Source organism: Blastocystis hominis, assembly GCF_000151665.1.
Source record: "Blastocystis hominis, Singapore isolate B (sub-type 7) whole genome shotgun sequence assembly, scaffold_1".
NCBI classification, from domain to species: domain Eukaryota; class Bigyra; order Opalinata; family Blastocystidae; genus Blastocystis; species Blastocystis hominis.
The window spans coordinates 252,435-270,222 of NW_013171816.1; the positions used below are offsets into that span (position 1 = coordinate 252,435).

The window sequence follows — 17,788 nt, forward strand, 5'->3', positions numbered from 1 at the left end:
TCTACGTGTTCATTTCTCTGCGTGGCTCGACTTCAAATTAAACGCATTCCCGCCTTCTCCTTTGAGAATGCTCCCCAGTTCGTGATAGACCGTCCCTGGCCACGTGATGTTCGGATAGAGCGGCAGCTGCGTTCGATTGTACCACATGTACGAAGCGTAGGGCAGATACACGATGTCCAAATCCATTCGCTCGTGCAACGCTTGCTGCAGATACATCGCAGCGTTCTGCTGACAATCCCCGAACACCAAGAAAATCGCGTTTTCAGGAAGCAATTCCAGCTCCGATCGACCCAATTGAAGCAATGTGTCGTTATTTCGAGTCAATAACACCACTTTCGGAGACATTAGCAAAAACTGCAGGACGACACACAGTACGCCGCACACGCGGAGCCATGTACAGTACCGCGGGAATCTGATACAAAGCAGGGAAAATCCGATTCCCGCGAAAATCGAAATGACGATAAAGCCTTGCATCCAGAATCGCTCCTGAACGCTGACAAAAAGCGGATTGGTGGAAAGCGGAAGATTCGCCAGATAATGAAACACCCCTATATAAAAAGTGTAAATTCCCGCGATTAGCCAGTAGACCCAACGAAGATCAAAAACCTGCTTTTCCTCTTTTCGCTGGCTTGTTTCTCTGCTGTGAAAGCAAACCGAAAACCCGATCAACGAACACAAAAACCCGAACCCAAACAAATTCTGAGAAATAAGCAGCCAATCCTATTCTCACTCGCCAAGAACCGGAAAAATAGTGCAGAATTCCGGAAAGGAACATTTCGCCCGATTTCTTCGATTCATCTCCCGCGAATAATCGGAAGGTTCCGTACTCCAATCGAAGGAGATGATTGAAAAATCCTATGTCAAAAATCGGGGCTATTTTTACCATATAAAGTGTGTGCATCGCCCCAACTGGCTTTCTTTGGGAAGTACGAATCGATGACTAAGTAAGCATAGGGCAGTAATCCTGCGAAAAACAGGAGTGTGAGTTGGAAAAAACGTTTGGTGGTGAGTTCGTGCGATTTGATTAGAAGGTAGAGAATGGAAAGAATAATTGGGAATAAGTAAAAAACAATCGTGTGCTGATTGCAGAGGGACAGAGCAGAGATAAAAGCTCCGTAGCATGCAATTCGGAACACTATTTTAAACACTATTTCGAATACGATTACGATGTTGATTCTCTTCTCTCCAGTAGTAATAATAGAACTTCACAGTGAGATATAAAACAATGCAGATGAATAAATTGTTTAGAGTGAAGACTTCAAATTGCACCGATTGAATCCAAAAGGTCTGACCAAAGGATAGGAGCACTGCGTGAAAATAGAATGAAATGGGTACAAGGAAAAATGGCCGAGCTCCATTTGTCTCCATCTGTTAAGCAGAAGATCGTTGATGAGAGGAAGAATACAGCTGCAGAAGCAAAGATAGTACTTAAAATGTTAAGCACCAGCGCTGGATTCCCGATCCAACTGAAGCATCGCCAGAAAAGATGTCCAACCAAGGTAATCAGGGGATAACCTACAGAACAAGGATTGGCTCTTTTCTACCTGGAGAGTGTATCATTCCCAACTGAACGGTATTTGTGACAATTTCTCCATTGTCACCTCCGACGATTGTAGGATTAACAGTAAATAGATACACGATTTGTACAGCAATTGCGCAAAAGAACGGCTGTATGTGAAATGTAATATGCAAAATACAATATGGGATGACTTTCCCTCAAGCTCCCAATCTTCCAGTTTAGCAAGATACTGCCTTTTGATATTGCTCCCACTCACTCTCCTTGAGCTAGCGCCCGACCTTGACTTAGCCATTGTAAATTTGTGTGTAAAATCAACAGAAACGATTGGGAGATGAAAGAGGCACCTGGTATTTTTTAAGAATGGCCGCTATATCCGAATTGTTGGAGAATGCATGTGTTAGGCTAATTGTCAACGATTTGTCTCGACGAGTCTCTCTAATTGGATACTGCTTCTTAGCTCTTTCTAAAGTGCAAACATGCACCGTGGAGAGTAAGAGTATGCAAATAAATCCGAAATACATTTTTCTGGAATAAAGAAAGAGCGGCAAAACTCCTATCTGTGAAGAAAGCAGCCAGTCTTTTTCTATTGAGTATATTTCGAATGAAAATAAGAAAGAGAGCAAGTCGTCCAAAGGAAGTCGTATAAAGTCTGATAATTCTCCCAAGTAGCTTATGATCACTTCTTCCTCCGATGATGATGGTTCAACCACAGGTTCAGAATCTGCTTTGCATGGGTCGTAAGAGAAATATTCTTTTTCTTTTACTTCTAGTGAAATCGAGAACAACAAATCAGGCAGTGACGTTGAAAAGAGTATTGAGGACTTCTGTATTCTTTTTCGATATTTTCTTATAACCTAGTAGCAGAAGAAGCAAGTCATTATATTGGAGACTCGCGTTACCCATTGCGGGTAAATTCTCTTCTTCGCTGCTCTTTACACATTAGAAACGATCCAAACATGTGATCGACGCCCCTTACCAATCTTCAACCAAGAAAAGTACTGGGAAACGTTCCCATCCTAAAGCTGCCGAACCCTCGAAGTCCAAACCCTCGGCCCCTTCTACTTCCAACCTCTCCAGTATTCAGAGCAGCGACAGTGAGAGCGTCGACAGCTCCTATTCGAGCGACAGCGACAACAGCGGCGCCTTCGCAGGCTCCAGTTACGATACGGACAGCAGCTCGTCCTCTGTATGCCTTTCAATCGTATTGTAACACAGTCTTCTTCTTCTTCTTCTTCTACATCACATCCACATACATCAACACAATCATCAAAACCCAAGCAAACTTCGCATGATTCATCAGCTGTTTTTATTTTGATCCCCTTTCTGATCCGCAGAGTCTTCTCGATGTGTCCGGCCCCGGTTCCGATTCCTCGCATCCTTCCTCCAAACGCTACTCCATGCGACATAACCGTCCCGTACGCTTCTCCGTTTCCCTGTTTCCCAGAAATTCCATCCATTCGAATTCACCCACACGCCGCCTCGCCATCCAACACGCAGAACCACGCGACGGCGTAATGGATTCGATACCTTCTCTCATGCAGGCCTTCATCATCACACGAACAACAAAGCCAGCGTGTCTTCTTCTTCTTCTTCACCTTCTTCCTCGTCGTCTTCTTCTTCGGATGAATCCTCCTTCGCTCACGCCGAGAAACGCAGACGCAAAGAACTCATCGATATGATCCAGCCGCTCAACGCGGAATCCTCCAAACGCGATTTGTTGAAAGCCGACGCGACGCCGATCAGCGTCGACACATCGATCTCTTGGGACTCCATTGGAGGCCTCAAACAGCACATTACAGCCCTCAAAGAAATGATCGTGCTGCCTCTCCTCTACCCCGAAGTCTTCCAAAAGTTCCACGTTTCCCCTCCGCGTGGCGTTCTCTTCGTCGGCCCTCCGGGTACCGGCAAAACGCTCGTCGCTCGCGCGCTGTGCAACAGCTGCTCGATTGTTGCCTCCGTTCATCGTCGTAACGCGTAGGGCGGAAAGAAGATTTCGTTCTTCATGCGGAAAGGCGCGGATTGTTTGAGCAAATGGGTCGGCGAAGCGGAACGGCAGCTTCGTTTGCTCTTCGAGCAGGCGCGCGTGTATCAGCCGTCCATTATCTTCTTCGATGAGATCGACGGATTGACGCCGACGCGCTCGTCCAAGCAGGACCAGATCCATTCGTCGATTGTCTCCACGCTACTCGCGTTGATGGACGGATTGGACTCGCGTGGCCAAGTCATCGTGATCGGAGCCACCAATCGCGTCGATACCGTCGATCCAGCGCTTCGACGCCCCGGACGATTCGATCGCGAGATGCTTTTCGATCTCCCCGACCTCGAATCGCGTCTGGAGATCCTCAAAATCCACACGAAAACCTGGGTCCCCGCTCCCGATCCCGCCGTTTTGCAGTCGCTCGCCGAGCGAACTTCCGGTTTTGCTGGCGCAGATTTGAAAGCTCTCTGTACGGAAGCAGCTCTCTGCGCTCTGCATCGCGAGTATCCGCAGATCTACGCGACCTCAGCGAAGCTTCGCATCGATCCGGATCACGTTCGCGTGGGATTGGACGACTTCCACTGCGCGTTGAGTCGGATTACGCCGTGTTCGCAGCGGTCCAATCCGCACCATTCGCAGCCGCTTCCTTCGTATCTTCGTTCTCTTCTCGAAAAGCCGCTGCAGTGCTTGCAGAGCGAAGCCAATGCGCTCTTTCCCTATTTCTCTTCCACTCCCAAGCAGATATCGCTGGTTTCGTCGAGTCCGCTGTGCTTTTCCCCGCGGTTGTTGGTCGTGGGACACACTGCGTTGCTCGTCGATTCGCTGGCGTCCGCGTTTCTCCATTCGATCGATCATTGCCACATCACCCAATTCGATTTGTTGAGTGCTTGGCGCGATGGATCGATTCACGAAACGCTTTCGAACACGCTCAGCGAGGCGTACCGAAACGCGCCTTCGGTTCTGTATTTGCCTCATTTGAATGATTGGAGTGGCGTGTATCCAGAGGCTCTTTCGCTTTTGCAGAAGGGTCTGGACGCTTTTCTCCCCACACACCCGATTTTTGTGTTGGTTACGGGGGTGGGGGAGGAGATCGAAATCACTTCTTTGTTTTCGGAAAACACGTTTCGAGTATTCTCGCTCTCCGAATCCTCATTGGATCATTCTTCCCTCTTTTCCACTCTTTTCCCTCTTCTTACACGCACTTGCACGGCTCCGTCCGCTGCTCCTTCGCTTCCTGTTTTGGAAGTGGAGGATGCGAAGACGCAGCCCGCACTCACTGAAAGCGAATTAGCGGTTCTGAAAGAACGAGAAGAGCACTATCTCCGCGAACTTCGCATCTTTTTCCGCGAAGTGCTGTACGAATTGCGACGCAATCCGCGCTATCGCTGCTTTGTGGAGCTGGTGAAAGAGGAAGACGTTCCGGATTATTACGATATCATCAAGAACCCGATGTGTTTGGATATGATGTTCACTACGGTGGATAAAAAGGAATATACGTCACTAGAACGATTCATGAAAGACATCATTTTGATTCAGGACAATGCGAAGGAGTACAATCCGAACACATCTTCTGGAAGAAAGATTATTCGAGCGGCGGCTGCGATGGTGGATGAGGTGGAATCGATGGTTCATCGGTTTAAGAAGAAGTTGGGATACAATTTGTTTAAGAAATGTGAGGAAATCTTGGCTCGAAGAGAGGAAGCAAAGAAAATGGAGAAGGCAAAGTCGAAACCGATCGCATCGCCGCAGAAACGAAAGCGGGGAGCGAAGAAGGTGGAAGAAGAAGAGAAAGAGAAAGAAAAAGAAAAAGAAAAAGAAAAAGAAAAAGAGAATGAGAAAATGATGGTGGAACCTGCTTGTGTGACCGAAGCAGATCAGAAACAAGCTGCAAAGCTGATTGAGAAAATGAATACGAAGTGGAAAGACCTCACATTGAATGAATGTATTGTGAAATATGAACAGATTGTGCGGATTTGCATGGAGCAGGATTCTCTGTATCATTCTGCACAAGACAAAATGAAAGTAGGAAGTGATCTCTGTTGTTTGATTTTGTAGGAAATTGCACAAACAATGGATTTATAGGTAGTTTAGTCATTTATGTTTCATGTTAAAAAACAATATTATTATTTATAAAAACATAATAATAGTAATCGAAGTAATCAAAGTAATTGTAATAGTAGTAATAACAAATACTTAATTTTTAAAATACCATTTTCAATTTATGAAGGTTTTGATTTTGGCTTTGTTGTATACAATTGATCTCTCACATCTTTACTCGACGTTAATAACTTCGTCAGCACTTCATCCCCTCCTAGCTGCAAAACTCCCTTCTTCAGCACTTCATTCTCGACATAGTATTGCTGCAAGCAAGTCAAAACCTGCTTCAACTCCGTCGCAAGCACGCCTTCTTCTCCCTGCAACTTCAGCAAGTCTGCGCGCACATCACTCAGCTCCATTTCAAGCTGCGATGCTTCGTCTTTACTCGCTTCCAACTCGCTAGCAAGCGTCTCTTTTTCTTTCGAGCTTTCTACAATCGAGAAAATCCACAACAAATACCTGCTTCCTTCGCTGCCGCGTTTTCCACCTGCTTTTCGAGCGACTGAATCGTCTCTGCGCATTGCTGCAGTTCTTTCTGCTCTACAATTCACTTCCTTTAGCGAACCAAACGCTTTTCCTTCTCCGTCTCCAGCGTATTCAATTGGTTCTTCATCGTTTCAAGCTCTCCCTTCATCTTCTCAATCTCTTGATTGTCCATCTGGCTTTGATTCTGTCGAAGCATTCGATTCTCACTCTGCAAGCTTCCAATCAGCATCTCCAACTCACTAATCTGCTCCGCTGAATCGCCTTCCAAAACGGGTTTCTCCTTCCACATCGTTTCAATTTCCACCTTTTCCTTCTCCAATTCATTGAACTTCGTTTCTAACTCAGACTTTTCGAAGGTCAACTCATCGATTCGCTGCTCCATTTCCCTAATTTGCTTCTCGCGTTCCTCTGCGATCTTCGCCCAATTCACCATTTCTTTCTATTCTTGACTTTTAAAACTCTGATTCTACGTTTCCTCCAGCAGAAAGCTGGATTTTCAGTTGCTTGATTTCCAAATCCTGCGAGCGAATCAGATTCTTGAATTCCTTCAATACGTCACTCTCTTCTCCCGCGGGAATCTGGAGGTAATGATCGACGACTCGCTGTCGGAAGGAATAGAATTCGCTGTTGCATTCGTCCAAGAATTCTGTGGAGTTTCTACAATCAACTTTGGGGTCAACAAACACATCAATCGATTCGCAGGCTCCGATTGGTTGGAGAGTCCCGCGGTTTCCAAGGAAGTTTGGGAGGTGAGCATCAACGCAAAGGAGGTCAGCACTCCCATTCCCGTGATTTTCTGTAGCAATCCAAGAAAGTCGAGTGTCTCATCCCTGTTATGGTTGCACAAACTCATCAACAACACGCACAACACGCCGATTTTTCGTCCTTCGTCTATTCCTCAATCGATTTGCTTTCGTTCACCCTCGTTTTTATAATCCTGCGCTTGATTGTGAGCGAGCTCCATAATCGAAACGATGTAGGGAACGTCTTGCAAAATTTGACTCACTATTTCGCTATGGAGATCGATAACTAGTAACAGAATGTGAACAATTCGGCACTATTTTTGGAATTCCAGAAAAAGACGTACCATGACAGGAGTGTCAATCTGAGTGAAATGATTGGCTATGCAGTCCAGCAAAAATCGGACGGATTTCTGCCCATTGATGGAGATCGCTTCAAAAAAGGAGGGATCTTGCTGCCCCTCATTTTCCTCTTTTCAATCCTACTTTGCAGCAGAGAAGATAAATATCCGAGGCTCTGACAAAATTCCGATTGATTTCTCCGTCCGAATTTTTCGCAAAAATGGCTTTGGCAAATATTTGGAGCAAGTATTTTCCGGAGGAACGCGTGTGATTGATAACCGCGTCGCTCACCAGCACGTTCGAAGCCAGCATTTCGATCAAAAGGCTCTCATTGGCCTGGTTATCTGGGAAAAGGAAGTAGGTGTGAAGCAGGTAGCTTAGAAGGGAGATTTGGTTTCCGGCGTCCATAACGTCGATTTGTTGAAGACTATCAACGGAAGACATCACTGTACATAAGGAGAAACGAAGAAGGATACGTCGAATGGAGCGAAGAAAAACGGACTTGCTGCGATGAGCGAAGTCGGAAAGAATCGCGGTGAGCTGTGAATTGGATGGCTTTTTGGAGGATGTAACGCCAAGATAGATGTCGAATAGAATAGAAGACAATAATAAAAATTCCCAATGTTCGGTCTATTTTGGATCTATGAGAAAAGAAAAACTTTGCTAATGAGTTTGATATTGTTTTTTATAATCAACACACTCGCATTATCGGCGACTTGGGAGCCATCAATCATCGCTAGATCGGTTAGTTCTTCAATCATCTATAGGATGAGACTCCTCAATTGGAGAAACGAAGATGGAGTAGCGAATAATGTCCAGCTGGATTGAAAAGGGAGTTTCACTCGATGGATCCTCGTTTTTGTCGAGAATTGTGGAATACACAGAAAAGTCGATGATTTGAAACTCTTGTTGTTGGACTGATAAGAGCGAATTGATGCAAATGTTTGACATGATGAGTTGTAAATAAGAAACTATGCATCAATTATTACAAAGAAAGAAGAAAACGTTGCGAAAGGAGTTTCATTGTAACAAGGTTTTTATGCATGATAAAATACACCATTTTGAGGCAGTCTCGCTTCACCACGCCTGATTCGGATGCGATAATGTGAAAAAGCATGTCGAATCCGTCCTAAGCATAAGCAAACAAACAACTAGAATAAAAAAGTACTTGAAATGCGATGAAGTTTGCTATATCTGGATACTGCTCGACAAGGAGAAGCAAGACAACAAGAAGATCATTCCGAATTTCCTCGCGGTTGTCGTTCAGACAATCTACGAGCTGTTGAAGAGCTAGCGGGTCTTGACTGATACAATCTCCCACGAGTTTCTGAATCGTTAGAATCCAGTGTAAAATCTACCCGATTCACTTTGAGAGACCATTTTAGAATATCAATAACGACTAAACGCGAGTACATATCTTCATTGCTAAACTGCCCGAACAAAACACGAAGTGTGTCTGCATTTGCAAATAAACTTTCCACGTTCTTCCCAACGATCGCTTCGTTTCCCTTGTAAAACGATTCTTTGACTAAAATGGAGAGAACATCGAGTAAGTTCTGGAGCAGCTCAGAATCTTGTGCGTAGTCAACAATATATGTGAAGAGCGTAGGGATACAGAGTTCGGCTCCAGTGATAGGATCTTCACGCACTGCGCTCTTAAAAGGTATGCCTCCAACTTGCAACATACAGCTAATTCTTTAGATGCATCTCGTTTATCAGCAAGATACGTCGAACCCTCGATTTCAGATAGCAGTGTTTCAATATCTGCGCTCTCTTCAGACTCGGAGGAATCCCGCTTCTTCCAATTTAGAAAGGACATTCTGATTCAAAATCGTTGTCCAAAAAATACGCAAAAGCAAATTTGTATCTCAAACAGATTAAAAGTGGCTTATCGCACGGCGAATGCCCTTCAAAGCATACAGCGTGTTGCTATCCGCACATTCCTGGTTCTCCAGACTTTGCAGTCTCTGTATAAACCGGTCGATTTGTCGCAAGATCGCCAAGCTCAGCTGATGTTCCTTCTCTTTCTCTTGATGCCTCATATCCATCTTGAACAACAGATCGGTCATCATATTCACTCTCCGACTGGTCTGATCATAGAGATTCCCGCTCACCTAGCAATGAGGAATTCCAAAAATCCCCACGATTTTCATAATCTCTAAAATCTCCACAATGCTGAAAGGAGCGTGAAGCCACTCCGGGTTATACAGACTCACCACCTTCTTCGCAACCTCCTCGTCAGCCAATCCGGCCATCTACAAATAACCCCCTATTTTTGGAATTACCGAAAGCAGAAGCTCTTTCGTTTTGTTCTCCTGAATCAGGCTTGGAATGGACTCTGAAAAGACGGACACCACGAACTTCTCCCCGGCCTCTCGAATCTGGTGCATGTCGCTCGCCACTTTTTCGATTCGCGAGGCCATTTCGGCGTCAGGGAGCTGCGGCAAGCGACCCAGCAAGTCATCAATCACGCTCTCGATCATCGGAGCCAATTCGTTGATGAAGAAGCTCCCAATCCGCGTATCCAGCGCCTGTGGGAGCGACGCCAGCGCCTGCCGCTCGGGCTGCTCGGCCAGCGTTTTGAGCTTGTGAGCGTAGGCATTGAGGAAGCTCTGCCGAGTCCGATTCGCTGACTGGTTCATTGATTGGCTCAACGGACCATTCTGAACAATCTGGCCGCTTTGACCACTTTGACCACTTTGACCACTTTGACCACTTTGACCCAATGGACCCGTCTGCTTGGTCTGCTTGGTCTGTTTGGTCTGTTTGGTTTGTTTTGCCTGCTTCGTTTGCTTCGCCTGCTTGGTCTGCTTCGCCTGCTTCGTTTGCTTTGATTGGTTGGGCTGATTGGGATGGAGGGCGGGGGACTGCGAGGGATCGCCGAAGAGCGAAGAAATGCTGACCTCCCTTCCCATGGGCATCGAGCTGGTCTTGGAAAACGTTTCAGGACAAGGGCAGGGCGATGGATGGAAGAACGACTTCTGCTCGGAGGTTTTGGACGCGAAGAGATCGGCGAGGTCGAGGCGCTGCACGGGGTCGTGGCGATCGGAGGGCTCGTCGATGAGTCCGTCCGAGAACAGCGAGACCACGTCGGCAGGTTTGGAGGACGCGAAGGGCTTGGAAGGCAGCGGAGACCCAGAAGGCGACGCAGAGAGCGTGGAAGAAGAAGAAGAAGAAGCGGAAGCGAGAAGGGAAGGGAAGAGAGAAGACTCGAAGAACGAGGAGGGCTGGAGCTCGCGCGTCGCGATGGGCATTCCCTGGACGGGAGCGCAATTCTCGATGCCCGTGAGGAGATCGAACGGCTCTCCGCAGAACTGGAGCGTGGGGCGCGGACGGAACTCTTTCGCAGGGTGGATGAGCTCGTCGAGAAGAAGCGGATCGCCCTCGGTGGCTATGGAAGTGACGCCGTTGACCGACTGGAGGTAGGAAGTGAAGTCTTCGGAGTAGTCTTCGAGCTCGCGAAGATTGGACTCGATCGTGCGATGGGAGATCTGAGGAAGGAGCGAATCGTTCATACCGATTCCGTCGTAAATATCATCGATATGGCTCATCGAATCCACTTCTTCTTCTTCTTCTTCCTCCTCCTCTTCATTTTCATCATCATTTTCATTATCTTCTTCTTCTACTTCTTCTTCTTCTTCTTCTTCTACTTCTTCTTCATCTTCATCTTCTTCTTCTACTTCTTCAGAGGAAAACGCTTCGTTGTCTGTTAACGATTGCAAGAAATCCGAGGCGAGCGTACAGCAAAAGAGTTCGGAGTTCGACACGCAGCAAATCTCTACACTTCAGAGAATACACTCGACGCTACGAAAGCCGTTGTGATCCACAATAGACAGCTCGTTCAGTTCGATGTTACAGGCGAACTGGAGCTTCTGGACGTGCTCTCCGAACAGCAGTAAATGGAAGGAGTTCTGGTCAGGATACCAGAGAAACACGCTCTGTGAATCAGGAGTGAGCATTTGTGGAGGCGAAGGAAAGGCATCTTTGGAGAGCTTCACGAGCGATGCGGAGTTTTGAGAGAAAACAATGCGCTGAATCTGATAGACAGGAGAGTCTTGGTCGTCCCAGGATTCTTCGATGAGCACATAGAGTGTGTCTTCGTCCGCGAAAGCTGCATCGATGATCCGAGCATGTTCTAAAAAGAGATAGCAGTAGTCTCCAGAAAAAATCTAGAAGTAGACGGTTGGTGGGGAAGCGTACTCGGTTCTGCTGAACGATAATGTCGTCTGATTTTCTACGCTGAACAGTGACCATCGAAGAACTTCCGCTTCTAAAACACGTTTTCTTGACAGAATGAGAATTCCGTAAGGCAGAAATGGAACTGTACATAATACTTCCATTGTACGCTATTTTGAAACAATAGTAGCAATGAGGGAAAATTAATATAACTTCAGTAGGATCCAACTTCGAGAAACAAAAGGACTGAGGAGCTTCTGAATCGCATACTATGGAATAGGCGAGCTCCAACTACATTAGGAAAACTAACTGCAAACATACAATATCGCTATTCTCACAAATCTTTAGGATTAGTATATAGATACCAGATTTTATAGCCACGAACCTTTCTGATAGCGCTAGATCGGTTATTGATGCTTGAGCTTTGAAGACATGACACATTGAAGGAGATTTCACAACCAAACCAGTATCATCTTTGACGTACGAAATAAGATCGCCATGCTGTACCAGCAACCGAAAAGAACTCCCACGAGCCAAATAATTGGGATCTCTTTCAAAATTCAAATTGATATAATTCTCAGGATGATATGTTTCGTTTCGAAGGTAGCTCAGCACCATATACCCAATATTAAGATCTAGCGAACTGTATAAAGAAAAAATAGTGTCTTATCGAAAAGTGGAATTCCAGTTTTCGACGAGAAATTGAAAACTTGACGAAAACAAGCTATGTCATTCTGAAAATGTGAGGCGTATCGACCAATACATGTGGCAAGAAAATCGAATTCACTATCAATAAATGGATACTTTTCTTTTGTTTGCCTTTTGACATACTCGCGTTCGATTCCCTTTCCCATGGTTGCTCGTTCTGCTATATTGGTTTTTGCAAATTCTCAAAAATGAAATCAACCGAATTATACTGGTCTAACGATCATACCGATACTGTTGTGTGATCGTTAGTTTCGAAAGTAGAACTCTTCGTAATTATAGGAAATATCACTGGAACTCACCGGAATCGAACTTTGGGTGAATTCACATAAAATATTTTATTACCATGGAAGAGATACAGTCTGTTGTGATTGATAACGGTTCCGGCATGTGTAAGGCTGGATTTGCTGGAGATGATGCTCCTCGCGCCGTGTTCCCTTCGATTGTGGGACGTCCCAAGCACCCTGTGTACATGGTGGGCATGGAGAACAAGGATCACTTCGTTGGAGACGAAGCTGAGTCGAAGAGAGGAGTGCTGAACCTGAAGTACCCCATTGAGCACGGAATTGTGACCAATTGGGACGATATGGAGAAGATCTGGCATCACACCTTCTACAATGAGCTGCGTGTCGCTCCTGAGGAGCATCCTGTGCTTCTGACCGAGGCTCCTTTGAATCCTAAGGCGAACAGAGAGCGTATGACTCAGATTATGTTCGAGACGTTCAACGTGCCTGCCATGTACGTCCAGATTCAGGCTGTGCTGTCTCTGTACGCTTCGGGTCGTACCACTGGTTGCGTGATGGATTCCGGTGACGGTGTTTCTCACACTGTCCCCATTTACGAGGGTTATTCGCTTCCTCATTGCATTTTGCGTCTGGATCTGGCTGGTCGTGATCTGACCGAGTACATGCAGACTATCTTGTCCGAGCGTGGATACAGTCTGGTTTCTACTGCTGAGCGTGAAATTGTGCGTGACATGAAGGAGAAGCTGTGCTACGTGGCTCTGGACTTCGACAAGGAGATGAAGCTGGCCGAGGAGTCTTCGGTGGTGGAGAAGTCGTACGAGATGCCCGATGGAAACATCGTGACCATTGGAAACGAGCGTTTCCGTGTGCCCGAGGCTCTGTTCAACCCCTCTTTGTTAGGTAAGGAGCTTCGTCACGGAGGTGTGCACGATGCCACCTACTCGACCATCATGAAGTGCGATGTGGATATCCGTAAGGAGCTCTACAGCAACGTGATTCTTTCTGGAGGTTCCACCATGTTCCCTGGAATTGGTGAGCGTATGCACAAGGAGCTGCTGGCTCTGGCTCCTCCTAGCATCAAGGTGTCCGTTCTCGCTTCTCCTGAGCGTAAGTACATGGTGTGGATTGGAGGCTCCATGCTGGGTAGTCTGTCTTCCTTCCACAACATGTGGATTTCCAAGTCTGAGTACGACGAGGCGGGTCCTACGATTGTCCACAGAAAGTGCTTCTAAGCTTCTAGGCTGTTCCTATTTTGTTGTGGATTGTTTGTTACGAAAAACAAGGGAATGCATGGGATGCTTTGCTTTTTACGTTTGGAGGAATGGTTGATATCGCAGAATTCCGATACCATAAATGTATTTATATACATACAAATATCCATTCCTTCGCTCTCTCCCCACCTTTCATGTCAACAAACACTTCAAATCTTTGTTTCATCCAAGTGTAACAATTTTCGGATCTCCTCATACTCTCGGATCGCCGTAGGCAGGTCCGGCGACATCTTCCCCTTCAAGATAAAGGTCTTATAATACAAGCTGGCCTACAATCGACTTCCTTCCTCTTCCCTACATTATGATAATTCTTCAAGCTCTTCTCAATCCTCGCCGTCATCAGATAACAATCCAACAACGCAGCGTCATAATTCAACGCCTCGTTACAATCCGCAGAAGCGTTCTTCAAATCCAACATCTCCATTCGCCGCTTCGCTCTCTTATACAGCAGCTGCGCTCGTACAAATCGCATACTCAAATCCTCATTGAAGAAAAACCCAGTATTGACGAACGTTATCATGTCTGACAGAATCGCAACCTCGTTCGATGCTTTCATTTTCTCATCGTGCTGCCCATCTCCGTTCTTCTTTGTGATTTCGGCAATGATTTGAGAGGCTGCTTTGATCAGCACATAGAAAGGAAATCGTCGCTGGATCGAGTCCAATGGATGCAGACCGTTCTCGTGATCCAAGTTCGCGAAGCTGTTTCGTTTGATGACAAACGTGGAATGCAGTTTCGTGGAATCGTGGATCTGCTTGCTCCCCTCGTGGATCACATTCGAAATGCCCGCAGGACTCTCAGCGAAATAGTATTTCAGGTCCTTCTCGTAGAATTTGAGGAGGGTTCGCACGAGCGGGATTTCATTCCGAAGGAAAAGAAGACGGATGAAATAGAAAAACTACTGAGGACATTCCAAAAAAACGAACGATTTCTTTGTCTTCTTTGATCAGCGTTAAATTCTCATCGACGAAACAATACGTGGGCAGAAGCTTCTCTGGATTAAACATCGTTTGCCGGGCCGAAGCCGCGACGTTTTCATCCACTGCTACAAATAAAAAAAAGCAATCAAATTCCGAACTGGTCGATAAAAACTCGGTCAAGTGATGCATTAACTTCGAAAGCAAATGGCTCAATGCCACAATATCGCTCAGCGAATAATAGCAATGCAGCAATTTGATGTGAGCTTCGCGACTATATGGACACATCGCGATGAATTCTTTTAGAACTGGAATCGCGGCTTCCGGATTCTCGAGATTTAGCGTGAAATATTGGTGCTCAATCTCCGGATTCTATCGCATCAAACCCATCCACAGGAACGAAACGAGTATAATGGGCTCGGGTTTGCCGCCCGCTTTGCTTCGTTTCACGCGGTAAACGTAGTAATCGTAGTACTGATGGCTTCTACATATCAGAAAAGGCGTTTCGTGCGAACAATCGCAGATTGCCGATGTCTGCGTAGGCTCTGGAGAGAAGATAGAAGTAATGAACGCCATGCGGGACTTCTTTGACAAGTTCTTTGAGTTCTCCGACCGCGTTGTAGTATTTGTTTTCATTCATCTCGCAGATCGCGATGTTTTCAGCGAAGGAGGCGCAGTAGGGATGCTTGGGAGCCACTTCGCTGATGATCTCGTCGGCTTTCTTCCACTGCTGGTTTTTCATGAGCTCCTTCACTTCTTCCAGTTTCACGATTTCTTCGGCTGACAGCTTCGGAACTTTCTAGAAGAATGAATCGAAAGGGGAAGGGCAACGCTGTAGAGGTCTTCGGAGATCAGGTCGATTAAGTCGCAATTCTTTTCACAGTTGAGTTTGTAATTGCAGATGATCTCGCGCCAGTCCTTCGAATCCTTCACCAAATCGCTCTAGACTCGAGAATTCGTTCCTTTCCTACTCCGATCGCCGTCAAAAACACATAGAGAATGACGAAGTCGGGTTCGTAGCTCATTCCCAGAGGGAGAATCGAGAAGATAAGATCGGCCTTGCGGAACTGATTGGAGAGAAGCAGGAACTTTAGTGTGTATAAAATCTTCAAGTCCAACGCAAAGAAAAAACAATACAAGCTCAGGATCGACGAATTTGTCTGTGTAGACCGTTCCTAAATCCTTCGTTATCAACTGACATGGCATTGAGAAGATCTTCTCTTGCGGAATCCTCACCTCGGCAGCGCGATTCGCTTTCTGCCTCATTTGCAGATCGTTCGAAAGCAGTAGGGGATACACGCGCGCCATCAAGCTGGCTCCATCTGCGAATTTCTCGGTTTTCAAGTAAGTGTTGCAGATCTGAAGCAGCACCGGGCGCGAAATCAAAAAGTTTGAAACCACTGGAACCGACAGCTGTGGATACGGATAATCCACATGCCCTGAAGCCGATTCCAAATGGACACGCGAAGGAATGGGAGTGACACGCGTGGGAGATTCCTCAGGAACGCCCTCAAGATGGAACGCCCCTACAATCAACAGAAACAGCCCAAATCGAACGCTCATAAAGCTGATTGAAGCAGATCCCTGCAGGCGCTTTGTCAAACATTCGAATCAACGCGATCTGGAAGTCTCCGTATCTCCCTTTCTGGTTCAAACTCTCTCCGATTTCGAACGTTTTCTTCACATAACAAACAAGGTCCGAGACGTTCCCAATGATTGTGAGATGCACATATCGCGGAGGAAGCTCCTTTGGGAACGTCGTGAGATATTTATAAACCCGATCACTGTACTTCGCAAACCGCGTCGCGTTCGAGAAATCCCCAGCCAGCAGCAGAACCAGCGTCCAATAGAAGTAATACGCCTGCATTTCGAGTACAACGAGACTCGTGCAGTTGTCTTTCGATGGCAAAAAACTCGACTTTTTTCCCTTCTCTAACAGCGAAACGGTCTTCAATTGAATGTCGTCCAGCTCTTTTAGCACGCCCACCATCGTGGGGTCTTCGCTTCCCTGCCGCACTAAACTCTCCGCTTCTTCCGGAGTCATGGGTTCGGATCGAATATCTACAATGAAACTCCCTGTGAAAAAACTGCCGTTTACGGGGAAATGACATTGCGGATCGTCTAAATCAGAGAGTTTCATGAGCGATTTAAAGCGTCGCATGTAGCCAATGAACGAAATGTAGTCGGTCCGACGAAACGCCAATATAGCCAGCTCCACTATGCTTAAAAAGTAGAAACGGAGAAACGGTAAGTGTAAGGATAATACGGATATTTGCACACAATGGAGGAAAACGCCCGATCGAATTCATGCTCCCTTCGAATTCACGCGACTTTCGCATTCGCTTACAATTCCTCGACGTTCGTAAAGTTATCTGGATAGCGCAGAAAGTCGATGAACGGGTTTCGAACATTCAGAAACTCGTTTTTTGCCGTGTTTCTATTTTCATTCAGTTCGTTTCTTCACTCCCACATGTTATTAATGCAGTTCAAAATATCCGATTCGCTTCGCTCCGTTTCTTTCATATTCCGCATGTAATCGTAGTAATCCAACATCGCCTGTGCCTCAGTTTCCACGTTTCTCCAGTACCGGGATGATCCGATTGACTCGCTGATTCGCTCGAGCGCGTCGAATATACAGCAACGGCAGCGCGTACGAACATCGCAGTCCTCGTCCACAGAAATCTATCAAGCAAAACGTGGAAACGGAGTACCAATGGCTTCGTGGAATCGATTCCGATAATACTGCACTTCTGCACAATAATAGCAGAGTAGCGATCGCAGGTAGCTGAGCTGGACGTAAGGAAAGGTGGTTTCGAAAATGTCGATGAGCTGCATCGCGTGTTGATACGTCAAAAACAATTCCTGATGCATTTTCCGCCTGTGATATTTCTTGCCTTCTTCATCTAGACTCTATGGATCAAAGAAACGAAGCGTGGAAACAATGATGAGTCGCATGAGTCGCGAGAATTTGTGGAATTCGGGGGGAATCTGCGTGCAATTCTCGATCACATTGCAGAGTTTTCGAAACGACGCCAGTTCGTTGTTCTGACAGAGATGTCGGAGAAATAACATCGTCTTCGCCATCAAAACCCGCTCCATCCCAAACCAGATCATCACTGACACGGTTCTTCCAATTCTCGATCGTTTCCAGATTGACGTCGTACAGATCCATCGTGATTTGAAGCACGTAATCCTGCTGGAACAGCTGCTTCGCTTGGAATTCGGAGCTCAGCTCGCCGCCATCGCTGTACATCGTCTCGTACATCCCTAATTCTCACTTTCCTTCTCGATTCTCACAGGAGGTGATTAATT

General features: G+C 46.3%; 2 protein-coding genes across 2 annotated transcripts; one reads left to right on the forward strand and one right to left on the reverse strand.

Annotated features, from left to right (window-relative positions):
• Window positions 1-9: 9 nt before the first annotated feature.
• Window positions 10-1,368, reverse strand: GSBLH_T00006106001 (uncharacterized protein; the record flags this gene model as incomplete). The annotated part of the gene is made up of 4 exons (XM_013038962.1): window positions 10-548; window positions 607-855; window positions 911-1,135; window positions 1,161-1,368. 4 exons carry the CDS (start codon window positions 1,366-1,368, stop codon window positions 10-12), a joined length of 1,221 nt encoding a protein of 406 aa, XP_012894416.1.
• Window positions 1,369-3,194: 1,826 nt separating this feature from the next.
• Window positions 3,195-13,520, forward strand: GSBLH_T00000716001 (uncharacterized protein; the record flags this gene model as incomplete). Its single annotated transcript, XM_013038963.1, has 3 exons — window positions 3,195-3,467; window positions 3,498-4,625; window positions 12,399-13,520. The coding sequence occupies 3 exons, from the start codon at window positions 3,195-3,197 to the stop codon at window positions 13,518-13,520; spliced, it is 2,523 nt and encodes an 840-aa protein (XP_012894417.1).
• Window positions 13,521-17,788: the final 4,268 nt, after the last annotated feature.